Source organism: Ahaetulla prasina, chromosome 8 (assembly GCF_028640845.1).
Source record: "Ahaetulla prasina isolate Xishuangbanna chromosome 8, ASM2864084v1, whole genome shotgun sequence".
Lineage (NCBI taxonomy): Eukaryota > Metazoa > Chordata > Lepidosauria > Squamata > Colubridae > Ahaetulla > Ahaetulla prasina.
Window position 1 is genome coordinate 74895642 of NC_080546.1, and position 27150 is coordinate 74922791.

Genomic DNA, 27150 nt, shown 5'->3' on the forward strand with positions numbered 1-27150 from the left:
CATATTGGCCTTAACTATCAGAATGGTCAAAAACTTGGCAACTCCAAATCTCAACCAGCAAATGCTCTGTCTTACACACTGGAAAAAAGAATCTAAACACTAAATACAAGCTCGATGGACATTACCTTACAGATGACCCCCCACCCTGTTAAAGACCTTGGAGTTTTCATATCAAATGATCTAAGTGCCAAAGCCCATTGCAACTACATCGCAAAAAAGGCTTTAAGAGTTGTAAACCTAATCTTGCGTAGCTTCTTCTCCAGAAACACTACACTGCTAACCAGAGTATATAAAACATTTGCTAGACCAATTCATGAATACAGCTCGCCTGTCTGGAACTCATACCACATTTCAGACATCAATACAATTGAACGTGTCCAGAAATATTTTACAAGAAGAGTTCTCCACTTTTCTGAATACAACAAAATACCTTATGCCACCAGACTTGAAATCCTAGTTTAGAAAACTTAGAACTCCGATGCCTTCGACATGATCTGAGTTTAACTCATAGAATCATCTGTTACAATGTCCTTCCTGTTGAAGACTACTTCAGCTTCAATTGCAACAATACATGAGCACACAATAGATTTAAATTTAATGTTAACCGCTCCAATCTTGATTGCAGAAAATATGACTTCAGAAACAGAGTTGTTAATACTTGGAACACACTACCTGACTCTGTGGTCTCTTCCCCAAACCCCCAAAGCTTTAACCAAAAACTGTCTACTATTGACCTCATCCCATTCCTAAGAGGACTTAAGTTTGTGCATAAGAGCACAAACGTGTACCGTTCCTGTCCTATTGTTTCCTTTCATTATATCCAATTAATATAGTTATTACATACTTACGCTTATATATATGCTTATATATTGTATAGATATTTCATGCTTATGCTTATATATACTGTTATGACAAAATAAATAAATAAATAAATAAACTGAAATGAATGTTATCAGTCAGTGAATGATTAATCATTCCAAGTTCGGGAGGGAGGAATGTTACAAAATGCCATTAATAAACAAATACATTCTTTCCCCCCCAGGTGATACCTCTTGGCAAAGGAATTTCTTATTCTTCTCAATACATCAGACATTTTGCCATACCAGAAGATTTTAGACCTGCTCAGGTCATGGGCTCTTTAAAACTCCCTGATCAGCATTCATATCCCAACAGAAAACAGCATTTTATTATCCTTGAAGAAGATTCTGATGTTCCATTTGAAATTGATAATGCTACAGGCGATCTCTTTCTTTCTAAAGCACTTGATTATGAAGCAATATCTCACTACTTCTTCAGAGTTGTTATAACTGACTGTCTAAACAGTTCTCCACAGAATGAAATGGTTTTCCTCAGCATTGACATTGAAGATCAAAATGACCACTCGCCTTCTTTTCAAAATAACTTCCTTGTAATTGGGATAGAGGAAAACGTACCCATTGGTACTTCGGTGTATACGTTTAGCGCAAGTGATGGAGACGGTAGTTTTTTAAACAGAAATCTTCAGTATTCAATGTGTAGTAATTACTTGACAGAAAATCCATTTTTCATCCATCCTATTTATGGTACCTTAATTACCACAGTATCTCTTGATCGAGAAATAACTCCATTTTTTGTCCTGACAGTATTGGCTTCAAATCAGGCTATAGGCCTGACTGAGCATAACCAATGTTCACTGACAGCAAAAATTGTTGTTTTAGATGTCAATGATAACAGCCCTAGCTTTGTTTCATCTCCTGTTTCCTACATTAGAGAGGATGCCGAGATAGGCTCAATAGCGCATCACATAATAGCACATGATCCAGACCAAGGAATGAATGGACAAGTCACCTATCTTCTCTCAAGCAATGAAGACCATGCCTTTTTGATAGATAAAGCTACTGGTAAGTTAAAAGGGATAAGTTGATTCCATTGATGTTACCCTGGAGATAATACTAATTGCATCCTTATCGATTTCCTAGAAACACAACGTTTTAATTTATCGTAGAGACTGAGGTCTATGGGAAAATAGCTCATAGCTACATATAGAATATAAAAAGTTCAGTGCTCTTAAGTTATGTTTTAACTGTTTTTTTTAAAGTGCATCTCAATTTATTGACACAGTGTTAAGGAAAAAAACTGCTAGAAGCAAACAGGCAAACCATTTATTTGATTAGTAACTATACCAAAATCAGCATACTCAAGGCACATTTTAAAATCATACCTCTTAATGACCTTTGTTCAACCAAACAAATAGTTTAAACCAGGGGTCTCCAATCTTGGTCCCTTTAAGACTTGCGGACTTCAACTCCCAGAGACCCTCAGCCAGCAAAGCTGGCTGAGGAACTCTGGGAGTTGAAGTCCACAAGTCTTAAAGGGACCAAGATTGGAGACCCCTGGTTTAAAAAAAACATCAAGGGAGATATTACAGTTTTGCAGAAACAAGGAATGGCACTTACGTTTATCTGTTTCCAATGTTTTTATTTCTTTCAGTGATACACTATGTCTCTGAAGGCCAAAGCAGTCATAAAAGCTGATAAGGGCCGAGTAACTCATGGACAGCATTCAGAAAACTAACTGAGAGATTCCATAATGGTCACAGATGGTTTTATCTAAGAAGCTTATATTAAGCTATTTTTGCCAAGTCATTAAAAACCCTGATCATGTCTTAAAATCAGTATTTTTCTATCCAAGTGTTAAAATAAACATAAAAATAAACATTACAAGATAACTATGTAATAGAACAGATGTAAATATATATTAGATCAAAAAACATTCCGTTGAAGGCTTTTCTGAACAGCCTTTTTTTATAGTGGAGCATCTGAAAGAAAACATTGGGAAGTTGATGATGTGTCAGCTATGGAAGCCATACTAGGCCGGAGGCTTCTGTGCTGCCACTTTCCCCTGTGTGGGAAAGTAGGAGGGGGGATTTGGTAGAGGGGCCCATTAGACATAATTACATTCTTCCTGCCGGTCAAGGTCAGGCCGAGCCTGCATCTGGAGAAGAAGTGGCCGGAGTGATGTCTCGAGATGGGACGGTTGGAGATTGAAGCATGTGATCGGCAGAGGGATCAAGGGGATGGTGATTTTGGAGTTTGTCTTACTGAGGGAAAACCCGGATCCCCAGATTCGGAGTTTCCCCAGTTGTGCCAGTTTACCTATGCTAGTTAAAGAACTTTGAAAGATGTTTGCTTTGAAGTCTTTTCTGCAGGAGGGGTTTTTTCTGGAACGCTGACATGATGAAGCTTTGCTCCTATTAACCATTTATCTTGCAATTGGGGTTTGAAAAAAGACTTCAGATACTGATCGTATCTTGCAGGGGGAATCATACGGAAGAGTGTCCTTAAGGTATACAGATGCCAAACAGTGTTAAGATTTATATCAAGATCAACATCTCTGGAATTGTGTCAGTATAAACTATGTTCCTATAAAAGAAATATTTGATACGAGATAATTATTTGAATCAGTCTTGTAAATGACATTATAAGAGGCTTTCATAATCGCCATTAACCAAAGAACAGAACACTCATAAGCAAAATGCTGAAGTTCCAAACATGTTTAGAAAACTATTTTGCAGAGATGTGTGTTCTTTTTCTTTGAGGTTCTAGTAGTCATAGCCTGTCTTATGATAAGATGTATAATAATTGTCTAGTTCTTTGCACCCCAAGCAATAGATAGGTTTCTGAATATTGGTTAGAACAAATCATAGATTGGCATGGTATCTGAACTGTCATGCTGTTGTGGTCCGCCAGCAGCAGGCAGAGCTGCCAACGGAGTCAGACAGCGATGAGGCTGAGGAAGAACATGGGCCAGTCCTGGAGGCTGGGGAAGGCCCGGATGAGGGCTCTGCGTCGGAGCTGAGGTGGGGTTAGGGCCATCGGGGAGTGAGGTGCAGATTCCAGAGCCTCCAGAGACTGACAGTAGTGAGGCAGAGGAACAGAAGGAGCCTGATCCTAATGCACGCATTAGAAGAAGAGCTGCCAGAAGGCAGAAGCAGCTCAAGCAAAAAGGACGACTTGGGAGTAGGGCCAAGAGATGATTGGCCCCTCCCATAAGGCTTAAAAGACCAGCAACGGCGTTTTGGCTCTTTGCTGGAAAACAACATTGATATCTTTGCATTTGTTTCTTATTGTCGTTTTCTGAACTTTTGCCAAGAAAGCCCTTTGGCAGTTTGCCTAATTAGACCAAGGTTGGTGATAAGACTGAGGAATTGTGTTGGGAAGAATTTGCTTTGATTTAGTTTGGACTACGCTGAGAATGGGTTAATTCTCAGCTGTTCTAATAAAGTTTGTTTGTTTTTAAACTGACTGAGTTTGCTACTACCTACTTGGGCCTGGGTCACAACACATGCTGTGCATCCTCATTGTAGTGCCTTATGGGAACAGCAACTGAATGAGATAGCATTAATATCTTTTTTCGTCTTCCTTTAGGAGTGCTAACAACAGTCTTTGCTTTGGACCGTGAAAACCAAGAATATTATAACCTGAAAGTTGTTGCTCTTGATAATGGCAATCCAGCTCTATCTGCCATTCAGGACCTGATAGTAATTGTTCTTGATGTAAATGATGAAGCACCCGTATTTACCAAAGCTATATACGAAGCTTCAGTCTGGGAAAATAGAGCCTCAGGAGTGCTTGGCGTTAAAGTTGAAGCAATAGATAAAGATTCAGGTAATTTTCCTTTAAAAACAAAAAGTGTTACTTTCACATTTTTAAAAATGGTCAACAATCTTACATCTTTTCATTTTTATTTATTTTTTCTGTTCCAATAGAAATTCCATGAATTCCATTTCTATTACATATGCAAGAGTAGGCATAAATTTTATCTCCACTAAAGGATCCAGATTTGTTTATAGAAAAGCAACTTTTTGATTTAATTACTATTACAGTATCTGCTGTTCATCCATAAAATGGTTGTTGTTGTTGTTATTGTTAGTTGCGAAGTCGTGTCTGACCCATCACAACCCCATGGACAAAAGGCCTTCCTGTCCTTATACCATCCTCTGGAGTCCATTTAAGCTCAACTTTCACAGCCTTACATTGAAACTGGGAAAACCGTAGCCTTGACTATACGCACTTTTATTGGCAGGGTGGTGTCTCTGCTTTTTAGTAAGCTATCTAGATTTGCCATAGCTTTCCTCCCCAGGAGCAAGTGTCTTTTAATTTCTTGGCTGTAGTCCCGATCTGCAGTGATCTTGGAGCCCAGGAAAATAAAATGTTAATATATGTAAATATGTTTTTTGAAGAAAAACATAAAGATATTGAATAAAAATGTCTAGTTCTTCCTTCTCTTAGATTCCTCACTTCCAGATCCTGAGCTCCGTAGGTAACAACCAGGCACCTTGAAGTGCCTTAGAACAGGGGTCTCCAACCTTGGTCCCTTTAAGACTTGTGGACTTCAACTCCCAGAGTCCCTCACCCAGCAAAGCAAAGCTGGCTGAGGAACTCTGGGAGTTGAAGTCTACAAGTCTTAAAGGGACCAAGGTTGGAGACCCCTGCCTTAGAACACTGAAAACGCTGAAAATAGTAACAGTGCAGGTAGTACTCAGGTTACAATGGCAACTGGGTCTGGAATTCACATTACGTTATCATATAGCAATTGCAATCCCAGCAATCCCCTTTGCCATCATTAAGTGAGGATTGTGAGTCATTAAGTAAGGCTCTCACGTGACTGCTACTTGTGACTTTCTGATGGCTTCCAATGAGCAAAGTCAATGGGAAAGCCTGTGGTTTCAAGTCCTGGTCACGACCAACCTTTCTTTAGGTGGGCCACAAAGGGGAGGGTGAGTGGGTAGTCCTTAGGGGAGCAAGTTGCGAGCTTCCTTGCTGGCTTCCCCATTAATTTTGGTGAGCTTCCCCTACCCCCCCACCACATGCAGTGCTGTCTTAACACTTAACAGTCACTGAATGAGTGGCTTTAATGGTAGACTACCTGTCCTGTAAAAATATGGGCTGCTGCTTTTGCACCAGTTGAACTTTTGGGATAATCTTTCAAGACAGTTTTCTGAAAAGTACGGAGAAGTGAATTAACAGTAAATCCATTTGGAACACCTTTGGTGCTTCCTGCTATAGATAAGACTAGAATTGGCAGTCCTTCCAGAACTAGATACTGTACATCTTTTACACTGTACATACCAAAATTTTATTTATAGATACCATTTAAGAAAAATTCTGGGTCTACTTGTTACTTGTAAAGTACTTTCTTGCAGATATGTGCTAGTCATTCCTGACTCTAGGGTGCGGTGCTCATTTCCATTTTGTTGTGTCTCGTCTGATCTCACCACAGCCGGGGCCTTCTTATCTGCTTCCGAACACGGAGGAATTTCCTAGTATGCCTCCCGGCCCCAGCCCTGGCTCCATGCCCAGACAGGCTGAAGAGGAGGAAATACCTCCAGCCCCCAGCTCTGGCTCCATGCCCAGGCAAACGGAGCAACTAGACCCCTCCCCCTCCTCCACAGCATGTGAGCCTGAGGGAGGTCAATTGCCAACAGCTGCCGACTGGAGTGACCCTCGCATCAGAAGACTTGATAGGCGGAGGCAACAGAAGGAAGGGAGGGGCAGGCCTGGATAAGTGCTGAGCCATGGAGCCACACCCCATGGCCTATATAAAGGATCTGCTTTCTGGCGTTCTCTGAGTCAGGCAAAGTCTAAACATATCTTGCTGAAGTCACTTTCTGGTCTCCTGCCTGCCCTGAGGACTTTGCTAGGATTTTGGCAGAGCTGCAGAGGCATGCCTGATTCGTATTTCCCTGACCTGGCCGTCAGCGGAGGAGTGGGACATGACACATTTCAAAGCCGAAGAGCCAGCGCTGTCTGAAGATGTCTCGGTACTAAATGCCAAAGGTGCATGGAATGCTGTTATTTTCCCACCGAAGGTGGTCCCTATTTTTCTACTTGCATTTTTTATGTGCTTTCGAAATGCTAGGTTGGCAAAAGCTGGGACAAGTAACGGGAGCTTACCCTGTTACGCGGCACTAGGGATTTGAACCACTGAACTGCCGACCTTTCAATTGACAAGCTCAGCGTCTTAGCCACTGAGCCACTGTGTCCGTTTGTTATTCTTAATAGGCATAAAATATCAGGGAAATGTTTTGAAAAACTCAGAAGTTGTAAGTTCAATCAGCTTTGGTTCAATGGTAATTGAATAGCAAAGTTTAATAGAATGCAAAGGGAGCTTTCTCATCTTAATATATAACAAGAGTTATATTTGTTAAATTGGCCTGTACAGGTAGTCCTTGAGTTAAGACCACAATTGAGCCCAACATGTATGTTGCTAAGTGAGAACTTTGTTAAGTGAGTTTTGCCCTGTTTTACGACTTTTCTTGCCATATTTGTTAAGTGAATCACCACCATTTTTAAATTAGTTATACGGTTGTTAAGTGAATCTGGCTTTCCAACTGACTGCTTGTCAGAAGGTCTCAGAAGGGGATAACATGCCTCTGGGACATTGCAACTGTCATATATGTGAGTCACTTGTCACACATTTGTAAATCATGCTACCATGGGGATACCGCAATAGTCATAAGTGTGAAAAATGGTCATAAGTTACTTTTTTCAGTGCCATGATAACTTTGAACTGTCCCTAAATGAACTGTTGTAAGTCAAGGACTACCTGTAATTACAATTTCTCAATATTTGTTCCTAAGGATACAGGATATTGCCTTATGCCAGGACAAAATATTTGCTTAATACTTTACATAGACTAGCAAAGTCCTTGGAGGCCTTATTATATCTTACCTTTTCAGATGCTTGGAACTTGAACTTCTGCATTTCCTTACTATTTGTCTGAAAATACTTGTTAAATCTAAAATATTTGCAGGGTCAAAATTATGTGTTTGGAGTTGCTACATAATAAACTTACAATGTTCTGAATTGTAAATATATGCCAGGGGGTCCCCAAACTTGACAGTTTTAAGACTTGTGGACTTCAACTCCCAGAATTCTCCAGCCAGCTATGCTACCAAGTTTGAAAGCCTCTGGTATATGCTAGTGAAGTGTATATCACTGAGCTCTAGCCCTTTCCCTACTAAGTTACTTCTCAAAAAAAAATGGGCCAAGACCTTGTTGAGGTCTTTGGAAGAGGGAGCAGAACTTCATGATGCAATTATTTATTTATTTATTTATTTATTTATTTATTTATTTATTTATTTATTTATTATTTGTCAAACACAACAGTATATATAAGTATAAGCATGAAATAACTATACGAATCAAAGGGAACATTAGGACAGGAACGCTGGTGCTCTTATGCACGCCCCTTACAAACCTCTTAGGAATGGGGTGAGGTCAATAGTAGATAGCCTTTGGTTAAAGTTTTGGGGATTTTGGGAAGAGACAACGGAGTCAGGTAGTGCATTCCAGGCATTAACAACTCTGTTACTGAAGTCATATTTTCTACAATCAAGATTGGAGTGGTTCACATTAAGTTTAAATCTATTGTTTGCTCATGTATTGTTACGATTGAAGCTGAAGTAGACTTTGACAGGAAGGACATTGTAGCAGATGATTTTATGAGTTATACTCAGGTCATGCCGAAGGCGACAGAGTTCTAAATTTTCTAAACCCAGGATTTCAAGTTTGGTGGCATAAGGTATTTTGTTGTGATCAGAAGAGTGGAGAACTCTTCTTGTAAAATATTTCTGGACACGTTCAATTGTGATCAGAGGAGTGGAGAACTCTTCTTGTAAAATATTTCTAGACACGCTCAATTGTATTAATGTCCGAAATGAGGTGTGGGTTCCAGACAGGCAAGCTGTATTCGAGAATTGGTCTAGCAAATGTTTTATATGCTCTGGTTATTAGTGTAATCTTTCTGGAGAAGAAGCTATGCAAGATTACATTTACAACTCCTAAAGCCTTTTTGGCTTTAAGAGTTTATGTCTTAAAGCATTATTATTATTATTTATTTTTAAAGCATTATATTATTATGTCTTAAGGCAGTTTATCCCATTTCTCCCCAGCAGCCAAGTTTGAAAAGTCTCTGCTATTGATTTTCCTTAAATGTTACTGATTAATGATAGGTGTCCCAAATTGAAAATTATCCCATTGGACTGTGGATCCATGCACTTTTAAAAGTTACAGATTAATCAGTATATATTAAAAGTTATTACACAGGTGCATTTATTCCATCTGACCAGAATGAGGCAGTATAATACCACTTTTAATTACTGTTTTTTATTAAAGAAGAAAAGAAATTATGGACAATTTCAATTCAAATACTTCATAAAGCTTTTTTTTTAATCAGATGCTATATTAAATGCAGAAGGAAGAGGGTATCAGTGTCATTTTTTTCTAAATAAAAATAATTCTATACTCAAATTACAGCTCCTGAACTTACATATGCACACATCTGGTTTGCTTTTCAAATTCCCAGATATAGATGGAAGGAGGGAGGGGGAGGGGGGAGGGAGAGAGACAGACTGTAGCTACCTAGACAGACAGACAAAACATAAAAATGCAAGCACTAGAACAGTAGAACATGAAATGTGTGCAGAGTTCCCTGACTTTAAGAATTGGGAAAATTAGTGTATCAAATTTTACATTCATGCTTCTCTAACAACTGTATAGTATACATTGTTAGCTATAATATATGTTACACTTGCCAATTTATTTTACTGAATTTCAGTCAACTATGTTGATGTATTAAAAGTATGTTGTCATTACAAATCTTATTCTAGAAAGCATGTTCTAGAAGTTATGAGGCACTTTGGAAGTCTTCTAATCCAGGGGTCCCCAACCTTTCGGACCTCAGGGATCACTAAATTCATAATTTTAAATCCCACGGACCACTAATATGATCTGTCTAATGACCGGCTGGGTGGTCATGGCAACGTGGTCATGTGACTAGGTGGGCATGGCCAACTTGATGTCACTCACACGTTGAGGGGTGCCTTGACAGCCTCTACTCACCACTCAGGCTCCTTAGAGCCCCAATAGGAAGCAGTTGTTGGAGTTAAGCAGCCACCATGAGAAAGAATTGGCAAAACAGCTGGCTCAGTTCAAATTGGATCTGATTAAGAAGGAGGCTCAGTAGAAGCACCTCACTGAGGACTAGGAGCATAGGCTTTCCAAGCAGAGGGAAGACCTGCAGGAGTGTAAGGCCAAGTACTGGCGCCTGGAGGCTCAGCGGGTTGAGATGGTCAGCCAGTTCCAGGCCATGATGCAGTCCCACTCTTCGCCACCAGCGGCACTTCCCTACAGCCTTTGCCCAAAGCCCCACACCAGGAGGCTGAAGCAGACCCCAAGTCGGAATTTCTGCCCCCCTCTTACACACACAAAAAGATCCCAAAGGGGGAGACTCTCTGCATCAACACAAACATTCATTGCACATATCTGGCCCAGAGACCATAGTTTGAGGACCCCTGATTTAGTGCAATATAAAAAAATGCAAAGAATTTTTCTGTGGACCAGCAAAATTTTCTTGCGGATCACCAGTGGTCCATGGACCACCAATTGGTGACCACTGTTCTAATCCATCCCCAGTTATTCAACCATGAGACCATACATAAATTCTTGCCTCTCATCTGAGCAAATACCTAACCTCTCTAATTCCCAGAAACTAAGAAAAACAATATTGGAATTTATTGTTCACCAACATTTTCCCATTAGTAGTACCCACTGATAGCTTGTAACAAGATAAGAATAATGTGAAATTGTAGCTGAAGCAAAGTTAAAAGCTGTATATCTTAATTTTTCTTAACAAAAGGCTACAGTATTCAAAAAACGAGATTTCACTGTCTCTTTTTTTATAACCCTGTTTTCTATTCTATCCAGCAAGTCAAACCCAAAACTGAAGAGAAACTATGCTGTTCTTATAAAATGGTCTAGGCCTGTGATGGTGAACCTATAGCACGTGTGCCAGAGGTGGCACACAGCACCCCCTCTGATGGTACACGAGCCTTTGCCCCAGTTCAGCTCTGATGCGCATGTGCGCGCACCTCCTGCCGGCCAGCTGGTCTTTGTGTCTCTGCCATGGGGGCGGAGCACGTGTGCATGCGCATGGGGGCGGGGTGTGTGTGTGGGGCCATGTGCGCATGTGAGGGGTGCATGCAGGGGATACACGCATATGCATGTGGGTGGAACACATGCAAGGAGCTGCACACACATGCATGGTGCATGTGGGGGGGGGGGCAGGACGCATGCATGGGGCCTGCACGTGCATTGCATTTTGGGGGTTAAGGTGCACATGCATTCACTTGCACACACGCGCACACTCTTTGGGCACTCGGTCCAGAAAAGGTTAGCCATCACTGGTCTAGGCTTCTAGCATGAGAAATTGTAAAATGGGCCTATAGTATACATCAGTGGTAGTCAACCTGGTCCCTACCACCCACTAGTGGGCGTTCCAGCTTTTGTGGTGGGCAGTAGGGGTTTTGTCCGATACTGAAGCACTTTCCTTTTTTTAAATTTAATTGACTTTTTAAAAAAATTTCATAGAATTATTTAAAAACATTTTCATTAGGTTTTCATAAAATTCCCTGTGACAATTTAAATTTCTGAAAATATACTATTTGTATCGCCCGCGCATAATTTTAGTTCACGTTAGGTAAGTGAAACTAAATGGCGCTATAGTGCGACCGCAAACAAAGGAGCCTCGTCCAAGAATAGCTTGCGCATCTCCCCCCACACCACCCAGCTGTAACAGACAAGCAGAGCTGGTAGCCTGTGCCCCCCCCCAACGCAATCCACAATGCGCGAGAGGTGGGCGGTTAGAAAATTTTACTACTAACAGAGATACAAAAGTGGGCGGTAGGTATAAAAAGGTTGACACCCCTGGGTATACATAAATAAAAGCCAGATTTAAACTTTAGAAAGGATTTTTTGGTTCCGTATAAAAAAGACGCGTTTCACAGGACATTCTTTACAGATATTAAAGAATCTGATTTTTCATAAGCAGAGAACACAATGGCATCGACTTGAGTTTAGTTTCCAAGTCAACAATTGCTGTTCAAGGAAACAGAGCTTTCCCCCCTTGATCGCTATCTCATTCCTTTTTTTGTTCCAAAATTCGTAAAGACAATCCAGTCTCTGCCTTTTCCATCCCTTCTGTAAAAAGAAATAGAATTTTTATATAAAGCATTGCCCACATACATATTTTGCAGAGAAGAACATTAAAAAGAGAAACTGGTCGACCACTGTGTGGGTAAATTCTTATTTATTTAATAAGGGGCCAGGACATGGAGGCAACGAACATGTTGTTGATGGTCAACTTTCTATTCATGAAATCTCCCCCACGTTGCAAACAGTCCACAACCACAGTTGGAGAGAGAGAAAGTCTCCTTAGAGCAGGGGTCTCCAACCTTGGTCCCTTTAAGACTTGTGGACTTCAAGTCATAAAGCTTTGCTGGCTGAGGGACTCTGGGAGTTGAAGTCCACAAGTCTTAAAGGGACCAAGGTTGGAGACCCCTGCCTTAGAGTAACTCAGAATTAGAAGTAAACCAGGCATATCCCAGGTTTCCTTTCCCAAGAATCAAATGGGATTTCCCACCGTCCTCTCCCCTCCCTCTTTCTTTCTGAGCATAATATAGATGTCAGTCTGAATGCAGTGTGCATTTCTGTCTTTTCTTGAATGCAATCTATAACTTCAGGCATAATTTAAGAACCTCATAAACTGGCTTCATATTTTTTACTGTGGTAACAATAGAGGTATGAGCATACTGCTGATATTTTTAATGGTAGATTCTTATCTTAGCCAATATTCTGATAAAACATTGATGCACCCTGATTAGGATATTAGACTGTTCTCTATGAGCAGCAGTCTATTTGTTGTGTGAATCTCTTAATATGAAAAATATTGAGCCACAGAAGTAATTTGGCCTCCAAGGGCAACAGAATTACCTTTTTCCTCCATGGATATTTTGATTATCACTTGCAGAACATCCTGCAATTTGCTTAGAAGAAAATGTCCGTCTCTCATCGTATTTATTCCAGGAATTAATTTTACTTAGATCTGGATCTATAACAGGTTTGACAATAAAACCACTATTATTATTATAGTTGGTTGCACAGTCAGCCAGATGTTTAGACTGAAATTGGCATTTTTGTCCACCTATTGAGTCCTTTCAAGGACCTGGGATAGCCAGATGTTGTTTAATAATATTCAGGTCATAACAAAATGTAAGCTGTTCCAAGTAAGGCTGCCTTTTGTAATTGACCGGTGGTGATTTTGTAAATGTCAGTACTGTTCAATTGGTGCTCTGGATGTTTTGGAATTGCACACAAGGTGCCCAGTATTATTGCTGCTATCTTTGTTTCCTTTCTCATAATCGTTCTTCAATTTACAAGTTTTTGTATTTTGTACTTTTCTGTTCTATTCTGCTGTTTCCAAGTTTTGCAATTTCCACTGTCCAGATTTATTTTGTCTTTCTTATCAAAATCGCTAAGTCTGGGATGTTGGGTGACAGACGCTTGTCAGTTTGAAATCTAAAGTCCCAAAGCACTTTAGCTTCCTCATTTTTTTTATTACTGTATCTATTTTATACCACCAATTCTTGCTTGCAAGCAAATTCTTGCATGGGACAAGAGGGAAAGCTTTCTGTAGTTAGGTGTTTCTAGTTGTGTGAAGCAGCTGGCTGCAGTAACAGTGTGGAATATCTGTAGCGGTGACAGGAAGGTTGGAGTGTTCCCTAGATCTGTTTGCCTTTCTGTGTCCTTTTAACCTTTGCTTCAGGGATTGTTTTTCCTGATTCCTATTCCATCTTAAAAAAGGTGGAGGGGAGGATAGCCTAAATTTGAAAGATAATTCCTCAGCCTTGATCCATGTGGATTGGAAGCTATCCCGAGGATTAGTCTTGGGGAAAGGACTTGAGCTTTAACCAAAAGTTTATGGAAGCTAGAGGCACTCTCGACTCAAATTTAATCATGCCTGTCTCCAGGCGTAGGTGTAAGTTTAGAGCGGTATCTGGAGAGATGCTCTGACGAATTTAGATTGTAGATTTTCCAGAGAGGTGAAAAACAAGCCTGGGGGCCCAACCAAAGTCCCATGAAGGAACTGGGCTAGAGGAAGTCTGAGAAAGTTCAGTTGGAATATAATATCTTCCCTTGATTCGGGAAAATTTAAGGATAGCATTGGAAGATCTTTTTCCAGTAATGTAAAGGTAAAGATTCCCTTTGCACACATGTGCTAGTTGTTCCTGACTCTAGGGGGAGGTGCTCAACTCTGTTTCAAAGCCGAAGAGCCAGCGCTGTCCAAAGACGTCTCTGTGGTCATGTGGCTGGCATGACTAAATACCAAAGGCCCACAGAACGCTGTTACCTTCCCATCAAAGGTCATCCCTATTTTTCTACTTGCATTTTTTACAACATTTTTTTCGAACTGCTAGGTTGGCAGAAGCTGGGACAAGTAATGGGAGCTCATCCATTACACGGCACTAGGGATTTGAACTGCTGAACTGCCAACCTTTCGATCGACAAGCTCAGGGTCTTAGTCACTGAGCCACCGCTTCCAGTAGCAACCACATATTCACGGTGGACTTGAGCCAGTGGCATGCATGATTACTCCTAAATATTAAAATACAGTCACTTACCAGTATTCTATTTTGTGGCCATTAGTGCTCTATAAATCGAGTTTTGGTCTTTGGGCAAAAGCCATAATCTTGGTTTTCTGACATTAGCTAGGATGGATACTTACTTGAAGATGACTCTTTTCTAAGTAGACTATATGGATCTTGATGTTGCCCTATTTCTTGGGTTACTAACAAAATACTTATTCATATTAGAGCTTTTCTCTCAGTTTTCATGATATTTCCCCCTGTTAATTGGACCAGAATTTCCCAGTTCAGACACAGAAACAATAGAAAATGCCTAAGAACATCCTGTGTACCATTTATAAGGCTGTAAAAACAAAAATGCAAGTCAGAAATCAACACCACACTACTAACCAGAGCATATAAAACATTTGCTAGACCAATTCTAGAATACAGCTCACCTGTTTGGAACCCTCACCACATCTCTGACATCAATACAATTGAACGTGTCCAGAAATATTTTACAAGAAGAGTTCTCCAGTCCTCTGAAAACAACAAAATACCTTATCCCACCAGACTTGAAATCCTAGGCTTAGAAAACTTGGAACTCCGTCGCCTTCGACAAGACCTAAGTTTAACTCACAGAATCATCTATTGTAATGTCCTTCCTGTCAAAGACTACTTCAGCTTTAATTGCAATAATACAAGGGCAACCAATAGATTTAAACTTAATGTAAACCGCTTTAATCTAGATTGCAGAAAATATGACTTCTGCAACAGAATCATCAGTGCTTGAAATACTTTACCTGACTCTGTGGTCTCTTCCCATAATCCTAAAAGCTTTAACCAAAAGCTTTCTACTATTGACCTCACCCCATTCCTAAGAGGACCATAAGGGGCGTGCATAAGCGCACAAACGTGCCTACCGTTCCTGTCCTATTGTTTTTCTTTTCTTCTTCCTATATATGTTTATATGTGTATATACTATATAATCTTTTTGTATGATGTTGTGACAAAATAAATAAATTAATTAATTAATAGGAAGCAGGATTTTGTACTGATATCAGAATAAGAGTGTTCTGATTAGCTGTTTTTATTTAACATTTTTGCAGGGCAAGAGACCAAGTAAATGGAAATGTTGAATAGCTGAACGTAAAATAATCTATAATAACCTGACATATACACTTGTCTGTAATAAAGGACTATAGTTATTGTTACAGTATTATTTTGCTGTAAACATTATGAAAAAGATGCCATGCTTTCTTCAGCACTCAAACCACAAGAAATATGGAAGTAATTTCATATAAAAGTATAAAAGGCAAAAATGGGAAGTAAGTTTCCCATTACAGACAGAAGGCATACAGCTGTTCTAAAAAATAAAGAGCTGTTAAATTTCATGAATAACATTTTCTTTTGTTACACTCAGATAGGGCAGAGTTCTGTCATGACAACAGACTAATATGGAACATTATACGTTTAATATCACAGTTCCATTTTTAAGGGACATGCATAAAAATCAGGAATATGGTATTCTCAAAGAATAAAGCTCACAATTGGTAAATGATGGATCAGGTCATTCTTTATAGTAGATAAATATGTTGTAATTAAATTGACTGAATATAAGAAAATAAGTTTCACTGTACAAAATATTTAGGATTATCAAAATTTACTTACAGAATCAATTTCCAACATATCACAGGAAAATTAAACTTTATAGTGTGATTATGAATATTTTATTCACCTATCTAACAATGGTGACGACACAGTGGCTCAGGGGCTAAGACAGCTGAGCTTGTCGATCGAAAGGTCAGCAGTTCGGCGGTTCGAATCCCTAGTGCTGCTGTGTAACGGGGTGAGCTCCCGTTACTAGTCCCAGCTTCTACCAACTTAGCAGTTTTGAAAACACGTAAAAATGCAAGTAGAAAAAATAGGCACCACCTTTGGTGTGAAGGTTACAGCGTTCCTGCGCCTTTGGCGTTGAGTCATGCCGGTCACATGACCACGGAGGTCTTCAGACAGTGCTAACTCTTCAGCTTTGAAACGGAGATGAGCACCGCCCCCTAGAGTCGGGAACGACTACCACGTATGTGTGAGGGGAACCTTTGCATTTACCTTTAACTAACCATGATATAATGCTTATATGTTTAAATTGTTATTATTCTTCATATGGACAGTGCAAAATACTATTTATTAAATATTTCTAAAACTAATAAAGTAATATAGAATAAAGAAAAAAGAAATATAGAATAAAGAAAAAAGAAATAAAGATGGATAAAAATGCAAGAAAGAAAAATTTAATAGAAAAAAAGGGAAAATAAATACTAACATGCCGTTCTCAATATTCTCTACAGCAGTTATAATTGCAATTATAAATTTAACCTCTTTCTATAAATTACATTGTGACTCTATTCTTTCTATAATCTATCTTATCTAATCCTCAAACCCATAAATCCAGTTCTTTTTCTGTTTTATGCAAAACATCCATAAGGGATTTCCAGTCAGCAATAAACATAAATGTTGTCTTTTCTCTGATCAATCAAATCAATTTGGCTGTTCAAACAAGTCAGTTTGGCCATATGATAAATTAAGAATTCCCAGTATTTATGTAAAATCTTTACTTAGTAAAGTTTTACTAATTACCAAAATAACAATAAAAACCCTGTAACCAACATTTATTTTTAGCAAATTTTCAAACGTTCAAATTAAAAAGTCATGCTACATTCCTTTCAACCCTTTGAAAGTCTAAAACAGTGGTGGTCAACCTGGTCCCTACCGCCCACTAGTGGGCATTCCAGCTTTCATGGTGGGCAGCAGGGGTTTTGTCTGATACTGAAGCACTTTACTTTTTTAAAATTTAATTGACTTTTTAAAAAAATTTCATAGCATTATTTAAAAACATTTTCATTAGGTTTTCATAAAATCTCCCATGACAATTTAAATTTCTGAAAATATACTATTTGTATTGCCCGCACATAAGTTTAGTTCACGTTACCTAAGTGAAACTAAATGGCGCTATAGTGCGACTGCAAACAAAAGAGCCTCGTCCCAGAATAGCTCGCACATCTCCCCCCACACCACCCAGCTGTAACAGACAAGCAGAGATGGTAGCCGGCGCCCTGCCCAACCCAACCCATGATGCACGAGAGGCATGTTTAGATGACAATACACTTTGTAAATCACCATTACCATTTTACTACTAACAGAGATACAAAAGTGGGCAGTAGGTATAAAAAGATTGACTACCCCGGTCTAAAAGAAGTCTCTAGATGTTCACATTTAATATATCTTTATCCTTAAACATCTTTACTTAAAATTGAACAAATATATAGAAAAAATAAATCTATATCACCTCTGTAATAAATAAATATGCCAGGAAACTGCTTGAAGGCTATTATTAATATTATAATGGCACATTTAAAATGGACTAATTTTTATGTGTTTATGTGTGCATTTTAAGGAATCAATTCCCTACTTAAATATGACATATTGCCAGGACCTGCATATGAGAATTTTCAAATAAACTCAAGTACTGGAGAAATTAGAACAGCCACCACACTTGACAGGGAAATTCAAGAGGTTCTTCATATTAAAGGTAAGACATTTGAGATACTATACATACAATGGGTTACATATAGTTTTTAACTATTTCCAGGGGTGAAATGTAAAATTCGTTACTACCGGTTTTGTGGGTGTGGCTTGGTGGTGGGTAATGTGACTAGGTGGGCATGGCCATTTTTTTTTTACTTTTAAAAGCATTTTTTCTACAATCTCTTTGGCCGAAGAGGTTGTAAAAAATGCTTTTAAAAGCTTCTGATGATCAGGCAACTCAGCTGGGATCGCCAGAGGAGCCTTTTAAAAGCATTTTTTCTACAACCTCTTCGGCCGAAAAAAATGCTTTTAAAAGCCTCTGATGATCCCAACTGAGCTGCGTGATTATCAGGTTTTTTTTTACTTTTAAAAGCATTTTTTTGGCTGAAGAAAAAATGCTTTTAAAAGTAAAAAAAAAAACTGATGATCACACGGCTCAGCTGGGCATGGGGGAGGGGCAGGGATTTTTGCTGCCGGTTCTCCGAACCATCCGCCGCCATCGCTACCAGATCGGGCAATCCAGTCCGAACCAGGAGCATTTCACCCCTGACTATTTCCCTTTAAATTTAATTAGTCTGAAATGTACAAGGAAGGCCTTTGATTCGTTTCATTTGTGTCCTATATACGTGAACATATTTGAATGAAACAAATCAGTGTTGCATTGATCTTTTAGGCAGAATGGTTCGCAATCTTATCTTGTCAATCTGTTATTATAAATCCGTTTTCAAATATGCTTATTTTCAAATATAGTGCTTGTTCAAGATGGGGGCACTCCCTCTCTATCCAGTACAGCATCAGTTATCTTTAGGGTACTAGATGAAAATGATCATACTCCTAAGATCGTCTTTCCAGTTTCTGATATCCAAATATTGGAGAACCAACTGCCTTCAACAGTAACAACTTTCCTGGCCGTGGATGATGATATAGCTAATAATGGAATTGTGCAATATCAAATAATTGGTAAGGGGGAAAATTTAATAATGTATACTTATTACGAAAAAGCAAGATTTGAAATTTACCATCTGCTAAATTTGACTAAATTTGCTGACCTTATTCAACTACTCTTAAAATGTGATCATTGTAATATTTGCATTTTTGTACCTTTAGCTTGTGTTAATATGATTTATTTATTTTAATACATTATTATTAAAAGGCTCTTTAAATTCTACAATAGAGGAAATATATAAGTCCTTTGGAAAAGTCTAGCTGTCTCATTAAAAGTCTTATTTTTTTTCCCTTAGAAAATATCAGTCATTCTTAAATTCACTATGCAAATGTTAAGTCCTGCATCTGAATACTGAATCAATGGTTAATCTCTAAAATTCTGGATTAAATACTTTCTAGTATTTAGAACTTTTGTCAGCATCACAGCTCTTACGTAGAATTTATATGTAAATATATAACAAGGTACAGAAAGTTTTTCTTGCTTTTTGTTTTGTTTTTAATGGACATACTCACTTTGTATCATTTTGAAGGTGGTAATATTGGAGGATGCTTTGCTTTACACAAAACTACAGGAGACCTTTTCACTACTTGCAGTTTGGACAGAGAGATAGTCAACAATTTAACCTTGGTCATAGAGTGTTCTGATCTAGGCAATCCAGCAAGAAGTTCTGTTATGGAACTACAAATCAGAGTCCTGGATGAAAATGACAACAGCCCTTTATTTACAGAATATCATTATCAAGCAACTATCAGTGAAGATATTGAAGAAAAGTCATCAATTCTTGAACTGTTTGCTGTAGATGCAGATGAAGGTCCAAATGGAAAGGTTGTGTACAGTCTAGTGGATGAAACTCTTGGATTGTTTACTATTAACCGAACTAGCGGTGTTGTCATTACTAATAAACCAATGGACCGAGAGAGACAATCTCAATACATATTTAAAGGTCTAGCCACAGATTCTGATGTCCAGCAACCAAGAAGTGCAAGTGTTACTATAATAGTACAGATTGAAGATGTAAATGACAATAGTCCTTTTTTCTTAGAGAATCCTCTTAAAGTTCAAGTATCCTCTCAAACACCTATAAATCAGGCAATAGCTACTGCACAATCCAGGGACTTAGATTTAGGTCTGAATGGAACGGTGAAGTTTCGATTTGTGACACCACCCACAATGTTTGAGATGGATTCAAATACAGGTGAAATATTTCTTAAGGAACCTGTATCTTACGATAGCTTATTCACCCACCTCCTGATAGAGGCATGTGATGAAGGGATTCCAGCTAGAACTGCTATAGCCGTTGTGGTCATCTCTTCTAAAGCACACACAGAAATGATTTCTTTCAGTCATACTCAGTATGAAGCAGCGGTTCCTGAAAACAGTGAAATGGGTGAGTACCCAATCATATTGTGTCTTCTGTAATGTTATGTATATCAGTAGTGGGTTTCAATTTCATTTGCTACCGGTTTGCTCGCGGGCACTCTCGCAATGGTTTTGCGCATGCGCAGAGATGTCCAGGCAGGTGGGTGGAGCCTCCTGCTGCAGCCACTACTGGTTCGCCCGATCTGATTGAACCAGTAGCAACCCATCACTGATGTATATATGTATGAATATATGTGTGTTAATAGGCATCCAAGGACAGAAAGGGCTTACAGAAGAAGCAAAAATAAGGTACAGTTTGAAGTTTGAACCCATATTAAAACTCTTATCTACTGATTTATGTCAGAGTGCCTGACAATTTTTTTTTCATTTTCAAAGTCTAGTTCTCTTTTGGATAATCATGATTTTGTGTCTCTAATATACATTGTTCAGTTGCCATCACAACTCGCGCTAAGTTGCAAAAGACAGTAAGGCATTTTTATTTCCTGTTTTAAAGACAATTATTTGGTTTGAATGTTTTCAAAACAGCAGTGTACAATTTTAGCTCTCTCTGGGCATGATGAGATTATATCTGCTGAATATAACTCCGCATTGGCGACAGGAAGGGCATCTGGCCAGTAAACACTCAGCTCCATTCAGCTGCCCAGACTCCACCCCGCAAGGGATTATGGGGTCGTTAAATGAAGATGAATGTACAATTTTAGCTGCAGAATATTCATTCCTCTGTATTGACTTTGTTGTTTCTTCTTTTGGAGATACAGCTCAGTAAACTACAGTTCTTAATGTTTCATGTTTTGCAGAAGTCAAAGGAGCGTGTGGGCTACTTAATTTGAGCCTACATAGGAAGTCTTCATTTAGCAACCACAATTAGGAGCAACCATTTAGTCATTAAGCAGAGTGGTCCCTAAATGAAGCCATTACCATGTGTTCTTGCTTTAGCTTTTCTTTTCTTTAGAGATCTGTGAAGGTTGTAAATGTGAGGATTGGTCAGAATGTTACTTTTACATCACCATCATAACTACAACCAGTTTCTGTACTAGGCAGTGGCTAAACAAGGACTATACTATGATTAAAGCTGTAAGCTGCTTTTCCAGGCTTAATATTAGCAACATATTCAAATGGAAGGTGTTTCTTTCCTTTCCTTTCCTTTTTTTTTAGTAGATATGCATACAATTATTAGAAGTCAATGAGTTACCCTGATATTGAAAGGGTCTGTTACAAATAACGGGTATATTGTAAGGGGTATATTTTATGTAAATTCCCTAAGGGAATATAATATGAGAATAAAAACAGTATGCTGCTAACTAGTAATAAACATAAATAAAAATACATTTGGATAGTTTTGATTAAAGCAAGCTTAGGGAATCAAGAGTAAAATCACAAAGGATACATGGAGAACCTCATTATTTTAGTGGTGCAGTGGTTAGAGTGCAGTACTGCAGGCTACTTCTGCTGACTGCCAGCTGCCTGTAGTTTGAATCTCACCAGCTCAAGGTTGACTCAGCCTTCCATCCTTCCGAGGTCAGTAAAATGAGGTCCCAGATTGCTGGGGACAGTTGTTCTGACCTAAGCTTCCTGAGTCAATAAAACACACAAGTAGACTCAAAAACCTTTTTTATTGCAACAGCTGTAACTTCTGTTCATTCACAGATGAGTCCCAAATAGTTGTAAAGATTCCTCCCTTAACACGCTGCCAAAGACCTAATTGGCAAAACCACACAGAGTCCAGAATCAAACAGAGCTTCAGACTTTAAACTGAACAGAATTAACAATGTTGCTTCCTGCAAAAGCCCATGTGCCTTTCCTCCTCTTTTAAGTCTTACGGGAGGGGCCGATCATTTCCAAGCCCTACTCCTGAGTCGCCCCTTTTGTTTTAACTCTTTTTGCCTTCTGGCAGCTCTGCGCATGCGAGCACTGGGAACACTGGCTCCCCCTGTTCATCTGCCTCGCTGAGATCTGACTCTGGAGGCTCTGGAGGCAGCACCTACCTCCCAGATGGCCCTTTTTCTGCCTCCAATGCAGAGCCCTCGTCTGAGCCTTCCTCAGACTCCAGGCCCATGTTCCTCCCCAACCTCCTCACTGTCTGACTCTGCTGCCAGTTCTGCAGGACCACAACAATATGCTGACTTGTAAACTGCTTAGAGAGGGCTGTAAAGCACTACGAAGTGGTATATGTCTAAATGCTATTGCTATTGATCTAGGAAGAGACTGTTAGGCAGCAACCATTCACAAGATAGGTTCTCTAAATGTACCTGTCCTAACTGAGCCAGCCAGGTATTGTGAATTATAATACCATTATCCCTAGCCAGCAACAAGTAAAAGAACCAGTCTGGCAAAGCTTATCTATAGGTTCTATGTTTTCTTTTTTTTTTTATTTGTAATATGGAATTCTTATTAATGTAATAAGGGAGTGAGCTCCCTTTGTTTAGAGACAAATTTTAGGCATATTTCTATTAACGGCAGTTAAAGTCATGCTAATCTGTTGCTTGAACATGCTTTATACAAAAAGCTTGGTGTTGGAATTCATGCCTAGTTGCTCCGATGCATCATTGGTGCCTAAACCTTTTTATTTTTGTACCAATTTAACTTAATTTAAATTTTGTTTGTAAGATCCCCTAACCCTCAAATTTGGCAGTAGTAAAAAATGCAGTTTATAATAGAATAGAATGCTAATGTAGCTTAGAAAAAAATCTGTCAAGGTACCATGTTTTCCTGAAAATAACACCCTGTCTTATATTTTTTTGAACCCCGAAATAAGCGCTTGACCTTATTTTCGAGGAGGTCTTATTATTTTGGGCCACGAGGAGCAAGACGGGGCTCCTCTTGGCATCTTACCTGATTTCCAGCTCTGTCTCCCTAACCCTAACCAGAGGAAATGGTGGGGACCGGCTGCGCATGCGTTTAAATATTTTTGGACGGGCTTATTTTTTTGGGGGGGGGGCTTATTTTAGCGCATGTGCACATCCGATTGGGCTTATTATCCAGGAGGTATTATTTTCGGGGAAACAGGTTAGTTAATGCAATTGCAGGCAACAATACAAAAAGTTTGTTCCAGCTCCTAGATTAGTGTAGGTTTGCTTGTATTTACAGAATGATTCTGTAAATAATTTGACTAAGGCAAATGCACAGTAACCTGAATATATCATAACTGATTAATATCAGTTGCCATATTACAAATTTGTTTTCATAATTGAGTAAAATTCTCCTGTTCTTTATCTTGATAACGTTTTAACAAATGCCTATTGTGGCAAATGTTTCTAAAGCTTAGTTAGAGCTAAGTATGGTTATTTGATTAGGTTTAGCTCTTTTTTTATTATTTGTCCAATTTAAACTGCTAACAGAATGCTTGTTTGCTTCGTGCATTTTTTGTATCAGTTCTCTTCTAAATTAGGGAGATGGAATGGATGTATACATTTCTTTTCTAGATTTTTGGAGACCATATCTCATACTTTTCTACATAAATCAGCATCAGTGGCTTAGAAAGAGTGCCATTATTTGATTTTGTTTATCAGATTTCACAAAGACCACTTCACAGTTAGCTACCAATTTCTTTTCCTATTCACCTTCTTTCTCTTTTCTTTTATAAATCATGCTACTTTGACAAAACATACTGAAAAATAGAAATCTTTGTGTGCCCGTTTGATTATTTGCTTCATTGTACTGCCATTCATTCATTGAATTTATATGTCCACCCAAATTCATGACTCTGGGTGGCTAATACGGTTTTTATTTTACAATTTTACAAGTAGATCAGCAGCTGAGATACAAAAATCGGTAACAAACGATAGCCACTGCATGGGGTTTACCACACATCCAAATCCCCAAGCCCAGTGACAAAACAGTTGTGTTTTTTTGTCTTGGAGGCCTTATAAATAACCAGCAGGGTCAGGGCTAATCTAATGTTCTAGATCAGGGGTCTGCAACCTTAAACATTCAAAGAGCCATTTGGACCCATTTCCCACAGAAAACAAAACACCGGGAGCCACAAAACCCTTCCCCGTGCCTGATTATGTCTTGAGCGGCCTCAAAACTAGCATATGTAGTTGAATTAAACATTCTGTTTTCTTCTGAAATTTTTCTTGGATTTATCCATAGTTGGCCTACCGGGGGTTGAAAAGCTCAATAAATCGTGTGACGGCTGGTGTCACACATTGGAGGTTGTGACACATATTTTGAGTGACATGGAGCCGCAGCAGAGGGGTGAAAGAGCCACATGCCGCTCCAGAGCTGCAGGTTGCTGACTCCTGTCCTAGATTATGATATTTCAAAGGGCAGCTGTATTTTATTGTTTTATCCATTATTTCTGGTACACTTTGAAAAAATACAAAGAGTAAAATAAAAATAAAAAAATCATATAAGTGCCAGGAAAAATATGTGTTTTTCTCTGTCAGAATTTAACTTTAGAACTTTCTAAAGTTAAATCTTCTTGTGTTAAACAGGTAGATGTATCATGCTTCTGCTCTCTCCTTAAGAGGCCTGGCTTGGGCTTACTAGTATTGAACAACTACTAAGTTATATACAATATCTGCTTTGTATGAGAGATTGTGGAGAAAGTGATTGAGTGACAATTATGGAGAATCCTGGAAGAAGCAAGTTATCTGTTCTTTTTGGCAGGTTGAGATTCAGGTCTCAGTATGACTTAAGATGGGACTTAAATGGAGGAAGCAAGACGATCCTCATCTTCCTGGATCTCTTAGGAAGCTTTGACCCAGTCAAACACAATATTCTTCTGGCCAGACTGCAACAAGTTGGCAATGTAATTCTTTGATCATTTCACTCCTTCCTGAATGGGAAAGCCCAATAAGTGATTGTAGAGTTGGGAAAATATCTGGCCCATCGATGCTCCCTGATGATATGTTCCATGGTGTGGTCATCTCCCCATCCTGTTTAATTTCTATATGAGGTCACTCACAGGAGCAATCTATTGGTTCAGGATTTCTGTCACTACTAAATAATGATAGTTGAATAGCTACATTTATTTATTTATTTATTTTATTTGTCACAACAATATATGTAGGCATCATACAAAAAGATTATATAGTATATAAACATATATATGAGTAAATATTAGGAGGTATAAGCATATATATATATATAGGAAGAAGAAAAGAAAAACAATAGGACAGGAACGGTAGGCACGTTTGTGCGCTTATGCACGCCCCTTATGGTCCTCTTAGGAATGTAATAATAATAAAGTACATACTGTACCAGGCCCAATGACTCATAAATTTAATGCCATGATCTGGAAGCTGTCACAGTCTGGATAGGAAGACAGGCTCATCCCAAGCAGCATGAAGTGGTTATTTTTTCAGAAGCCTTCTGATTCTTGACTTATATCATCTTTGGCTCTCAGTGGGTTAGTACTGCCCTAGACAGAAGATTTGCAGTTTGGAGGTCATCCTGGATTCACAATTCTGCTGAAAATGTCTGAAGGCTATAGATATAGATATAGATATAGATATAGATATAGATATAGATATAGATATAGATACACACACTGCTTGAGCCAATAGCAGGTGTACCAAGAACAAGAAGTACTGAAATCAATTGTACTCTTATCATTTCTCTTACGGATTTTTGGAATTGACTTTATCTGGGGTTGCCCTTCAAGCACATACCTTCACAAAGGTAAAGGTAAAGGTTCCCCTCGCACATATGTGCTAGTCGTTCCCGACTCTAGAGGGCGGTGCTCATCTCCATTTCAAAGCCAAAGAGCCAGTGCTGTCCGAAGATGTCTCTGTGGTCATGTGGCTGGCACGACTTAACGCCAATGGCGCACAGAACACTGTTACCTTCCCACCAAAGGTGGTCCCTATTTTTTCTACATGCATTTTTTTACGTGGTTTCGAACTGCTAGGTTGGCAGAAGCTGGGACAAGTAATGGGAGCTCACCTCATTAGGCGGCACTAGGGATTCGAACCGCTGAACTGCCGATCCTCCAGTCAACAAGTTCAGCACCCCATCTCTTTTCAAGCTCACTAGGAAACTTCAAATGATGTAAAACATAGCAATTCATATACTTATGGGACACTCTCATTACAGTCAAATAATGACTGTAATTGCTGAGGGAGCTGCTCAAGGTTCCCATGGCTACTAAGAAGTACAGCACTATTGGCCTGAAAACTGTGTGAGAATTCCTCTCATAGCTTGTCTGCCCCTCTCTGAGATGAAGTTGGCTTCCAGTCTTATGACCTTTGAATAATACAAACTTGCCTGTTCTAGAAGGCCTTTGAGGTATTAATTGGTGAGAATCATTCTGCTAGATGTGTTGATGCATTATTGTTAATAAGTAAATAAATAAAATTAAATGTTTTACTATATTTTTGTATTTCTGTATTTTTATTAGAGCGCTGGGTCATTGCTGTTGCTCTGTGCATTCCAGAGATTCTTTAAGACAAAGATGGTTTTAAAATTTTACAAATAATTAAAACTGAATTTTAAAAAGTGAGCAGAGTACTGATTGACATGAACTAATAATAAATAATAATAATAAATAAACTAATAAAGAATTTAGAAACAGAACTTCAGGATCCAATAATTCTGACTGTGTATCTAGCTGAACATTACTGGCATTCTGTACCTATGTAAGTGTAATATGTTCAGTTCTTGGAATTAATAACTTACAAATATTTTATCATCCTTATTTCTCTTCCCTGTCTTCTTCTATTATCATAATAGGCTAAACGCATCATTGATATTCAAAAACGAGTTTAGTAAATATATTTGGTATGTTAAGATGATAAAATAATAATTTTTCCTATTATATACCTGTAAACAGTAAATATATTTCACCAGTTAT

The 27150-nt window shown here is 38.7% G+C and overlaps 1 protein-coding gene across 1 annotated transcript in view; it reads left to right on the forward strand.

Moving 5' to 3' along the window:
• DCHS2 (dachsous cadherin-related 2) overlaps window positions 1-27150 on the forward strand; it is a 173585-nt gene that overhangs the window by 55747 nt on the left and 90688 nt on the right. The window contains 5 exon segments of the mRNA XM_058193811.1: window positions 1043-1880; window positions 4407-4646; window positions 17898-18032; window positions 18779-18988; window positions 19504-20361. Of these exon segments, the coding sequence (XP_058049794.1) occupies window positions 1043-1880; window positions 4407-4646; window positions 17898-18032; window positions 18779-18988; window positions 19504-20361 (2281 nt within the window).